Source organism: Crocodylus siamensis, chromosome 4 (genome assembly GCF_052110815.1).
Source record: "Crocodylus siamensis isolate JL-2025a chromosome 4, ASM5211081v1, whole genome shotgun sequence".
In the NCBI taxonomy this organism is placed as follows: domain Eukaryota; kingdom Metazoa; phylum Chordata; order Crocodylia; family Crocodylidae; genus Crocodylus; species Crocodylus siamensis.
Window position 1 is genome coordinate 139027398 of NC_143398.1, and position 12203 is coordinate 139039600.

A 12203-nucleotide genomic window follows, 5' to 3' on the forward strand; every position below is an offset into this window, starting at 1 on the left:
ATAACCAGTGGAGACCTATCCCATCCTAGCCCTCCCTGGTTCAATTAATCTTTAATTTTCACCAAAGCATCATAGATTTCATAGACATTAGGGTTGGAAGGGACCTTGCAAGATCATAAGGTCCAGCCCCCTGCCCAAGGGGCAGGAAGTCAACTGGGGTCAGATCATCCCAGCAAGATAAGCAGCCAAACATTTCTTAAAATAGTTTCTTCAATAGTAGGGTTGAAGAGTGCCCATGCTCAGAATAGGCTGTAACTTGGTGGTTGAGATCTGCCAATGGAATGGGGAAATGTGGCCAGGTACAGGAGTGAATTGAACCTGTTTCCCATGTCCCCAGCAAGTGCTGTACTTATCACATTACTACATACAGAGTGGGTATTGGTAGCCATGTTCTAACAAGAAGTCAGTGGCTGGCACTTTGCCATGGAGCCCAGTTCTTTGGGCACATGGTAGGCATGCTATGATAATACCTACAGAGTTAGATGCTCTCAGGAAATGTTTAAAGGAATACTAAGGTTTGGGATCCTGAGCTAGGCATATAGTTGTTCAGTCAAGTCAAGAATCACACATTTTGCTATGACACATGCAAAATGTAATGCTTCCTGGGCACCTAAAAAGTAAAACCAAAGCCAAACTTGGATACCTACAATATTCAGCCACCTATAATGTTAGGCACCAGTGTTGGGCCCAAGGAAAGACAGTATTCAGGGTCACAACTTTTTGGACTGAGATATCTACTATGGGATTCTAGTCTTGGAAGACCTAGAGCTAGTGCCCTGCTTTACCATAGAATTCTGTACAAGTCACTTCTTAGGATCTGACCCTAGCACCCTGACCCCAGCCTCATGTACTTGGTGCCCCATAACTGAGAATTTGGTCTCTTTGCAAATACACGGTTACTGGAATCATTGCTGTTGGTTGGAAAGCCAGGACATTAAGATTTTATTTATTATGATGTAATTTTGCACACTCTGAGTACAAAACTAAATTATCTTTCATCTCTGTACTTAACAGAGTATTCACCAAAGCCATGTTGGCAATGAATGACAGCCTGAATCTTCCTTCTTTCCAGTTCTGATGTCTAAATTGCCCAGTTCTTGATTCAATGAAATCCAAATAAATCCATTTTTCAGCCCCGCTTCTCAAAATAAGACTCCATTTTTTGTTTTGCAGACTGAAAATAGGACAGTTTTAGCTGTTTATATATAATACCTGTCTCTCAAGAGCCTCTCAGCTAAGGAACTGGAAAGTGTGGCTTTTGGGGGTGGGTTGGAGGGAACTCCTGGATCAATGGGTTCAATTCTCCTTCCACCTCAAAGCCCAGATGACTTTAAATTTAATTCTTATGGATTGAATTGTAGCTGCCATTGTGCAAGTACTGATGGGTGAGGAAACTGCTGGAGGCATTTTTCTACTTTGTATCCCTGCACAGCACCTGGATGTGTTTCCTGGATTTGGTATTCATCACTTCCTGTGAGCCAAGCCAGGCAGTTCTGTCCCTGTCCAGAGGCATGGGAGTGCCTGCTACATTCCAGTTAGTGTCATACTTCTCTGAAGGGTTGTTACAGAGGTGCCAGCCCAGTTCATGGTGGAGAGAAGTCCCATCTCACCCTTAGGACTCTTGAGTTCCCTTTCTCCTAGACAGGGATGTCTTGTTTTATTAAATTCAAAGATCCTTCCCAGAACCTGGGAAATTAGGTTATTACAACCTCATTTTTATTACAACAACAGAATCCAAGCCGACCCTGCCCTTCAGCCCAGACAGCACAGACCTGAAGGAAGGGCTGTGTCTCCAACACTCCCAGAGCTATCAATGGGAGCCGGCAACACAAAACGGTTCATTCACTTGTGCTTCCAGCTTCAGGAAATGGGCTATAATGAGTCTGCTGAATAACAGCCAGCACCTCTGCCCAGGCTCTCTAGATGAAGTATTTCTGGCACTGCTCTCTGGAGTGGTGTGCCTAGAATATTGCTTAGCTTCTCCATGCGCTGAAGCCAGTGCTGGCAGCTCTGGAGGGAAAGAAAGTCTAAATCAAAGTCAGGCTAGTGGGCAGCAGACCAAATGGCAGAGTTCTGTGAAATTGAAGCTGGGGGTAAACGACTTCTCTGGCTGCCACCACCTTTGCCAGCAGTGAGCTGAAAGCTCCTTAAGTCAGAGGAAGGATTGTTCCCTACTTTCTTTCTGGCACCACTGGGGCCTGGAGGGTAACAGCTTTGTACCCTCCATTGTCCCACATGGAGCAAGAAGGACTAGAAGAGGAGATGAGACACAAATGGGAACAGGTTGAACCAAAAACAAGGCTAAACTTATCCTTTGCAGTGTTTCTTGGAACTACCCCTCCACCCCCCCAAAAAAATTTCGTCTTGGCCATGGGGATCCAGGATTTTTAAAAGGAGAGTGCACCAGGAACCAGTATTGCAGGGTTGGCTGCACCCTCCACTTGCAACCTCTCTCCCTGCCCCACAGGTAGATCATGCCATAGAAGCAGTAGACATCAGCTGGGTTTTAAGTCCCCAGTGCATTAAGAATCTCCCCCATCCCCTGCTGTCAGCACCCCTCCCTTCCTGTCTGTGCTTGAGGCACATTCCCTCCTCTCCCATTCCCCCCTTTCCCTTGACATTTACTCAGCTAGGCACAGAAAGAGGTTGAGAAGATTTCCCTGTCATCACTGCTGCTGCTGTCCTAGCCACCCCTGCCCCACCCCAGCCAGGGCTGCTGGAATTGGCTGCGTGGAGAGCTGTTCCATCTCCCTGCCCCTGCTCCCAGGATGTCGGGAACCAAGGGGACTGGGCAGGGAAGGGGAACCTGTCCCCACCACTGTCCCCACTGAGGCTGGCTCCCCTTAGCCCAGCTGGAGTGGGGCCACAGAAGCTCTGGAGCTTCCTCCCCCACCCCAGCCAAAGACAGCAACAGCAGCAGGCAGGAGAGAGGGAAACTGGAGGAGAGGGGAGGGGAGGGGAAATGCTCCAGGACAATGGAGAGAGTGCAAAGGGCATGGGAGGGGGTTGGATTGTGACTACTTTCAGGGCTTAAAATCCTCAGCTGCTGCTCTTGTGATCACTATGATGAGAAAGGGGTCAGTCACTATGATAAGAAAGTGGGGGTGCAACTGTGCCACTGCACCCCCTCTGGATCGGCCCCTGTAGTTAGTTACTTCCAACACAAGATTGGACTACATGACTAGAAGGTGCGATTAAATGTGGTGATTGCTAGGTCTCTCAAGGGAGTACATGGTCTCGGTTTTAAAGTGTGGGTTCTACCACAAACCCCCCAGAGCAGACATTGCACAGCATCCTTTGGCCCATAAAAATCCCCTCAGGGAAAATCGTGCATAATGTACTGCAAAATCTTGTAGGTGTAATTATTCTGGACACTGACAACTGTGCTGTTAGTGCACAGCCCAGTGCTGTCTGGGAAACGGATTGGACAAGCTAGTTGACATTTTCTCTAACTTCCACATTATACACTGTTTTCTATTATTCTCTTCCTTATTATTAAATTAAAGTATCTTGCTTTATATTATTAATGCAAACCCAAAATATGCATGTTATTCAATGGCGTCAAGCGAATATTGTAGGAGATGCCTACACTTTGGGAATGCCCTGACATTTTAATGTTTGACTTCACAATCTGAACAGTGTATTAATTGAGTGGAGATGGAGTGCATTTAACTCCACTCTTACAGTTTTCCACTGAGCTAAATTTATGTTCTGCACAGCTGATGTGAGGGGAGAGCTGGCGCTCAGCCATATTTCAGTTTTCTCTTAATCTTGGATTTGGTTAGAAACTGAAAAGTCCCCCCGCCCCACAACATTGAACTAGAGCTGCCTAGAGGTTTCCCTTAAGTTACAGAAGCAGCAGTGGTCCTAGTGGAGGCAGGTTAAGTGAAATGTCATATACTTTGTGCTGCTGCATAGACAAACTGGGGATCTTTAAGAAGAGGCTTGATGCCTACCTGGCTGGACTCATTTGAGTCCAGTTTTTTTTCTCCCGCCCAGGCGGGGGGTCGGACTTGAAGATCTACAAGGTCCCTTCCAACCCTACTTCTATGATTCTATATGATTCTATGAAACTCAGCACCACCTGAGGAATCTTTGTTTGTGTGTCCAAGGGATGACTCTGGTGCTATTTAAGGCACAGGCTAGCTGTTTTGCATTGGATCACAGCTGGAGCATAGACCAAGGACCTAGTCAGAGACCTATTGTGCATTTATTTAGTACTTGATTATGCAAATACTAAATAAATGTTCAATAACCATTGCACAATAGCATCTTGTGTAGATGTATCCAAATATAGGCAGATTAACACACAGGCCATCTGGGCCTGGGCCCAGGGGCCCCTGCTAACAAAGACTCCTGGATGCCCCATGCCTGGATTCAGTGTTGGCAAGTATGTGATAATTATGCTTCACTTTTGACCCAGTTCTCATAAGTCATCTTCTTATTTACTTTATATTGCTCACTGTAACTTGCCAGTGAGTGAGTGTAAACTGAGCTTCTCACCTCTGCAGCAGCAGCACTAGAAGAGGAAAAGAGGAAGGGGTTCCTTCCCCTGCTGGAGCCCAGCTCCTGTGGGGGTGGGGAAGGCCCCCCCCCCAGTCCTCTTCTTGCCTAGGGCCCCAAAAAGTCTTCATCTACCTCTGCACCCAATGGCCTTGTCCAGACAAGTCCAGATGCTTGATTCCCTGTGGACAAATAGCAGTGGTGCACCTTGTGCAATAGCTACTTTTCCCTGGGGAATACCCATGCCATGCATGCTTTGCAGGGAAGCAAGTTCCCCCAGGGGTGGTAAGGGAGGCTGGGGACAGCACTGTGTTGGCCCCAGCAGCCTTACTTGGGGGCCTCCCAGGGCTGCAGCTGAAGCAATCCTGCCACACAGAGCCTGGCTAGCGGCCAGAGTACGGCTCTGGCTGGCCTGGCTCTGCTTTTCATCTGTGCACCTGCCTGGGCATGTGCTGTGTTTTATTTTCCTATGGGGTTTTTTGGGTTTTTTTTTTTTGACCCTGGATATCCAGGGGTCAAAAAAAACATGGAACCCCTCCCCCCCCAAGCGGTGCATTCATGGGCAGTGTGTCCTGGCAACACGGAGAACAGCTGACTGTGCGGTACATGGCACTGCGGACATGTTTGCAGCGCCACATACTGCACGGCCATGCTCATCTGGACGCGCCTAATGAAACCAAGAATCCTCCTTTTCTTAGTGCTTTTCATCAATAGATCTTAGAGAAAATTATGACGGAGGAAGTGATATTGCTGGTGGAGAAATTGAGACACAGGATGCATCTACATGAGATGCTTACTGCAGAGCGGCCTAGTTAGCTCTGCAGTAAACATCTCAGTGTCTACACATGCAGCTTTATTAGGCCACAGTAAACTAATAAACTCCACCTCAGATTAGCACTTTTTTAGTGTACAGCAGTGCATGTGTAGATGCTGATGGGGCTAGCTGGAGCATGAGCTTCAGTGCACGGGCTGCCTGCAAGATAGCCTGACACTGGAGCACCTTCATGTGCCAGCCAGTTCCTTTGCAACATGTTGAGCTGGGTCAAAGCAGCCCTGGGCCATCAGGCTGACCTCCCCAGGCCCCCTGCCAGCTAGGACTGCTCTAACCCGTCTCAATATGCTGTGTTCCTGGGCACATATTCAAGTGTGGTGCCTGGGAGCAATAAACTTCAGCATGATATGCACCAGAGTTTATTGCTTTGAATTAATTGCACGTATAGAGGTGCCCACAGAGTCGTTAAGTGGCTTTTCCAAAATCACCTTGTGGCAGAAGCAGGAATAGAACCAAGGACTCATGAGCCTCTAACCAGTGTTGTGTAAGTGAGAAAATGCTACATCTTACACTTACAAGGGAGGTTCCTAGAATGTTTCTTGCTTATGGTAAGTTTATTAGATGCTAAAGGGGCAAACCCTATCCTACTTTAGAGAGAGAAACTCCTAGTCATAGGCCAGGGATGGGTTCTGGTTCAAAGCTACAGCAGCTCACACAGATATTGTACCCTTTCATCCATTTTGGGGAGGGTGGCCAGTGGATTAGTATGTCTCTAGATCCCTAGGTTGTCCTGTTCACACTACACTCACCCTCTTCATTTCAGGTAACAGAAAATGAGACCACAGATCTGAGATCTGTAGTACACAAGGAGCTCATATCCACCTGTGTTGTCTTCTAGTTTCCTGTCTACCAAGGACAGGTAAAAAAAGGGGTTTTCCTGGCTATAGAAGAAGGCTGGGGAAGTGGTTAAGCTATTACACCAGGGGTGCAGGGATCAAGGTTTATTTCTTGGGATTCCACAGATATCCCATAAGTCTTGGAGCAAGTCACCTAATCTCTCTCTACTCTCCACTTTTTCTCCCCTCTTTCCCCCCCTCAATAAAATAGGGATGATATCTACTTCCTTTCTCTCTAGGTGTCATATGTTTAGATTGTATGTTTCCAGTGCAGGGGTTTCACTTTTGCTGCATGCTTCTACAGCAATTAGTGAAACAGGAGCCTGATTTCAACTGATACATCTAGGTTCTGCAGTAATAAGAATGAGTCTGTTACATCAACCAGAGATAAAACTCCTCCATATGGCTGAGTATAACCACTGGTTCCATAAATCACCCAGGTTACCCAGTTATGTGTATGACCTGGCTCTGACAATGATGGGAGTTATAAGCTCCTTTATGCCTTTTCTTTTTTTTCCACATTACTCCCTTCACCTGAAACAGCCTTCTGCTCCCATGTACTGTACATGTACTCTCTCCACTTGAAATCCCTTCTTTTGACTTGTTTTCCACTGATCAATTTCTCTGTGGTACCAAACATCCCTTTCCTTTGTGCCCAGTGACTTAAAAATTATAATCCAAGCAATCCACATAAGCGCAGCATCATGAACTTTTGGGACACTTTACATAACTGCTTTCTCAAGAGCATTTTCCCTTTTCACTCTGCTTTTTGTCTGATTACTTTCCATTCCAGAGGACCCTGTGCTGAAACAATTGCTATGCAAGTAGTCCGCTCAAAGGATATGGCACTTTCTCCATGAACAGACAGTGGTAAAGTTAGCCCTATTGGCACGAACACCTCCCTCCTCCCCCTCCCCCCACGTGTGCATGAAAGTAAAAAGCTACAGGGTTTTTTTTAATACTGCATGCTCCTCAGGCAGGCATTATGGACCAGGCCTGACAAACCTACTTGAGTCCCACCCCCCATCTGCCCCTGTCAGCTTCAGTGAGGGGTCTGTAAAACACTATGCAGAACATGTCCAGGATTGTGCAGAAATATAAAAGGACTCCTTGAAAATATAGCTCTGTCTATACGTACTGGCAGCCAGGACTCTAATAAACTTTGCATACATATGGGTGTGTGAGAGACAGATTTGCAGGGCCTGATCCAAAGTTTACAGAAGTCAAAGGCAAGACTTTTTTATTTGCATGAGCCTTGCATCAGGTTCACAGTGCGCATAAAAGTAAGGTAGTGGTATGATTGTCCACATCCATGAAGCTGAAAATTTATGAGCTTAATACTGTTGACTGGGGTGCAGTAGTAGGGCAGTTAAGTTTTCTTGCTACAGAAGCAGAGGTGCTAATTCAAACCTTGGTCTGACTTTGTGTGGAAGGTCACCCTCACTTGATACAGCTACTCAGGGTAGGTTTGTCAGGCTTGGTCCATGGTGTCATGCCATATATCTTCACATGGCTCACTCCTGTAAGCAAAGGGTTTCTCATAATGGGTCTGTATTTTTATTGATTTCTTTTTTTAAGCGCATGAGCAAAATATTTGACATATTTTAGATTTCACTGTCTTTGGTGATGCTCTTTCCATGGGGTGGAGGGGGGTGGGGTAGATCTCTCCATAGAAAGGCCAAGTTAAACAGCTCTCATTGCCTCATAAGGAATTTTTAGTCCATCTGAGTGAGATCCAGAAGGCTTTAGAATAATTTGGCAGAGGGGTGCTTTGGCCATTTGGTAAATGTTTTCACTGTTCATCTGTGTGTTCATCTAACGTTTTGATATAGTGCCTGTCACCATGGTACCCAAGTGTTGCAGCGAATCTGAGAGCTGAGGCCAGACCATCAGTTGGTGTAAATTCAGTGAAACTGCATTGGCTTCTGTGAAAGTCAGTTTATAGCAGCTGAGAATTTAGCCCTACACAGACTCTTCATTCAGAGAAGAGGGCAAGTGATGAGTTGGGGTCCCACTGCACCTTCATGTCTCCAAAACCTCCATTAACTTAGGCAGACCTAAGGGCAGAGGTGAGAGCACACTAGGCAGCTAGGTTTAGGGCCCACCTTGGCATGTTATCCTTTCCTGTGTGAAGATGCCAGACTAGTTTCAAAAGTCTGGTATATTTTTATCTGTTGCGTCCCCTTCCTGCGTGGGTTTCACTTTCATTTAGAAAAAAAGGAGATGTTAGCAGCTGAGAGCAAATAAGTTTAGGAAATATTTAGGGAGGTGTTTATCCCAGGTAGGTTTAGGAAATATTTAGGTAGGTGCCCTTCTTAGATCTCTGCATAGACCAGTGCAGCAGAAAAATGTCTAACCGCAAGGCTGGAGGCTATAATTTTTCTCTCCTTTCACAGATCTGGCTCTTGCGTGTATGATAAGGAGTGAAAACACAGCAGTTTGATTTCCCCCCACCCCCGTAACTAGGATACAATTGCTCTCGGAGTGGAATTGTTCTGGGTAAGAAAAGCTTTGCATTGCTGTGCTATGATTTTGCAGGCACAAGGCAGCACAGACACACGCACGCACACACATGCTTATCCATATCCAGTTTCCATAGAAGGCAAAAGTGACAGGGCTGCGATGCCCACATTTCAGGACAATCTCGAGCCCAGCTAGTCACCAGCTGTGCCTCTTCACTGCTGCCTCCAGCGCTGCCTGGGACCCTGGGACCCCTGGCACAAGCCGTGGCATGAGGACTCTGACAGTTTACAGATGTGCAGCCTGACTCCTTGCTATTTATAGACGCCTTTCCTGCAAACGTGACTGGAGGGGGCCGGAGCGCGGCAGCAGGCGTGCTCCGAGCTGGATCGCTTCCATGCTGTACGGGGAGGGGGAAGAGAACTCGGTTCTGCTGGGGGCAGAGCCCCGGGGAAGGACCTGGGACATGTCCCCGTCCCCCGCTTTTGCACAGATCGGGGTGCACCAGTGTGGGCGCAGCGTGGAGGGTGCACAGGCAGTTGGGAGCCCCCGCCAGGCAAGCGACCTCCCTAAGTCCTTGGCAGACGCCCTGCAAGGAGCCAGCCTGGTGTGCGCTCAGCAAAGTGCTCCGGAGGGCTGCCCGCGGGAGCTCTCCGGGCTCCTGAAGGGCCCCGATCGCGTCCCCTCCCGGGGCAGGAGCTGGCCAGGGTGCTGCACCCCCCCCCCCACCTCCCACCTTATCCCCTCTGGAGGTCGGGAGCGGCGCTGCCACGCCGGAGCCCCGCTTCCCGGGCTGCACACGGGGCAGCCGCCTGCTCCGCATTCAGCAGGAGCGCCGGGCTATTAATAGAAACCGGGAGTTTGGCGCGCGCTCAGCCCGGCTGGGGCCGCGTCCTGTCTCCTGCCTTGCCCGAATGCCCCTCGCAGGGCAAGGAAGGGGCTCGGGCAGGGCGGGGGCAGGGGCAGGCGCCGCTCAGCCCGCCCCAGGGCCGCAGGGGCGCGAGGCGGAGGTCACTGTCCCCTCTCTGCAGCACCGGGAGGAGCTCTCCGGGGTGCTGGCGGGCCCGCCGGCGGCTCCTCCCGGCAGGCGCTGGCCATGGTGCTGCAGCCCCGCCAGTGCCTGGACGGCACCGAGCAGCCCGGGGCCGGCCGGGCCGGGCTCCCCCGGGAGGGGCCGGCCACACTCCGCGGGGGCCGCCGGGCAGTGCCGGCGCACGGGAAGGCGCCGGGAAAGTTTGGCTCCGGCTGCCGCGGGGCAGTGGCCGTGTGGCCGGGCCGCGCCTGCCTTACCTCCGTGCTCTCGGCCGCGTTCTCCGCCATCTTCCTCCGGAGGAGCAGGCAGCGGGAGGAGTGTTTCATGCCCATAAGAGCCAGCCGGGGGGTCGGGGCTTGGGGCCGGGGGAAGCAAGGTGCAGGCGCCCGGCGCGGCGCGGCGCGGTGCTGTGAGGCCGGCCCCCGCCGGGGGCTGTCGGCATCCGAGGGCGGCTCGCGTCCCCTCCTGGCCCGGCTCACAGGCAGGCTCGGGCTCGGGCTCCGGCTCCGGCTCCGGCTCCGGCCGCGGCGCTGGCGGCGGCTGCCCCCGGGCCGGGCACGGCGCTACAAGGGGCAGAGGCGCCAAGTGCGGGGAAGTTGGGCGGGCAGCGGCCCGCTGGGCATCGCGCTGCCCTGGGGCAGAGCCAGCCGCGGGGCAAGGAGACCATAGCCCCTTGCTCGCCCCCCCGGCCGCTCTGGTCCCCGCGAGGGCTGCCGAGAAACTTGCTCGTCGGGCGCTCGCCGCCGCCTCCCCGCGCCCGGCTCGAGGCGGGAGCTGCCGTGTCCGCCTCCCCCCGCCCCTGCCCTGCACCAGGACTTGCTCTCCCGGATCCTTCTGGGGAGGCGCGGTTATATGGACCCCCCCGCGCCGCTCCGCCGCCCCCGGCTCTGCCCCCTCCCTCTGGGCCCGCGCCTCCACCCCCCGCCCGCCCGTGTGTGTATCTCTGCGTGTGTCTGTGCCTATATGTATGAATGTGCCCGCGCGTGTGTGAGCGGGTGTCTGTGTGTGTGCGTGCGTGCTCCCAGCTGCCTCCTCCTGGCTCGTGTGTTCCAGCCCGAGCCAGGCTCCCCGGCAGAGATCTCCCGGGCCGCAGCAAGACCTCCCTGCTACAAGGGCTGCAGCTCTGGATCCAGAGAGCGGGCGAGAGAGGGTGCTGAGGGCGAGTTTTGAGCCCTTGCCTGTTTCCATACGTCCCGCTCCTGACCCACCTCCCCGCAGGCTGCCCTTGCTCTGACTCCCGGCTCCCCACACACGCGCCCGGTCCCTTGGCTGTGCGGGTAGGGGCTGGGGGGAGGAAGCAGGGGGGGTCACACAGTGTGTCCCGCACTTGCCCGGGCTGTTGCCGGCGCTGTGCGGTGTGGGGGTTAGACTGGAAGTGAGGGAGATTTGAAAGGGAGAAGGTTGCGTTTCCTCCAGCAACTTCTCTGCCATCCCCACAGCCGCCCGATTCCCTACTGCTGGACCACCGGAGCAGTTCTTTCGGGGACCTATTTTCAGCCCTTCATCGGCATCTTCCGCCCATCCACCTCCTCTGTCCTCCGCGTCTGCGAGATCCCTTCTGCGCGTCCTATTTTGAGCGCCTTCCTGAATCTCCGCTAACAAGGGAGTGCAGGGGATGTCCTCAGTCGACCTCGGCAAGACTGGTTGCATGCCAAGTGCTGTGTGAGCAACAGGAGTCCATCCAGGAATGGTCCTGGGAGGAGCGGGGGAGGGGGAGAGCTGGCAAAACTAGCTATCTGCTCCCCACAGGTAGGCGCCGAGCAGGGAGACACAGGAGAGGAACATAAATCAAGAACATACACGTTGGAGTTTATTTTATTCTTAAGTGCACTCATGTACAGAGACTCCTCTTCTGCGGAGCTGGCAGCCATGCCGTACATTTCCAGGACATGTGGTAAATGCAATAGGTAGTGGCATGCCAGGAAGGGGAATGTGACAGCCATGTGCTGAATCGAAAAGGCATGTGACAGAAAAATATATGGCCCACACGAGGGGGGTAGGGAGGAGAGATGCCATGAGATGAACTGCACAGTAGTGTATTAGACACTCACCAGCTCATGGAAGGCTTATGGCCACCTGATGCATTGCTAAGTTGATCAATCTTTTTTCTGGTTCATTTTCTTTGTAGATCCTTAACTGCTTAGTAATCCATCCCCTCCCCCACATTAGTTAAACTTTCCAAACCTTGCGTTAGCTTCCAAGAATTCCCGAAATGACCCAGTAGAAAAAATGTTTCTTATATGCAGAATGTTGTCCCTTTATTTCCACTACTCCGTGTCAGTCAGCAGAACAGCGATGGTGTCTCCCTGCAGCACCAGAGGTGGGACTTGAAGCCTGCCCCTGACTTGTGTTGCTGGCCCTCCACTAATCTGACCCAGGGTAAATGGTTGTTCAGCATAAGGAGTCAAAGGCAGGTGGATGTGATGCTCACCTCATTTACTCCCTTGACTAAAAAAGCTTCTGTATCTTAACTGGGCAAATCTGATGGGTTGCTAGGTTCAGATGGACTTTTAACCCTTACTTTTGTGAGCACCATCAC

General features: G+C 51.4%; 1 protein-coding gene across 1 annotated transcript in view; it reads right to left on the reverse strand.

Moving 5' to 3' along the window:
• The window catches only part of PRMT8 (protein arginine methyltransferase 8), a 107150-nt gene extending 97133 nt beyond the window's left edge, over positions 1-10017 (reverse strand). Inside the window, exon 1 of the mRNA XM_090041129.1 lies at positions 9922-10017. Coding sequence (XP_089897255.1) covers positions 9922-9996 — 75 coding nt within the window. The 5' untranslated portion in view covers positions 9997-10017. The remainder of the gene's footprint in view (positions 1-9921) is intronic.
• Positions 10018-12203: the final 2186 nt, after the last annotated feature.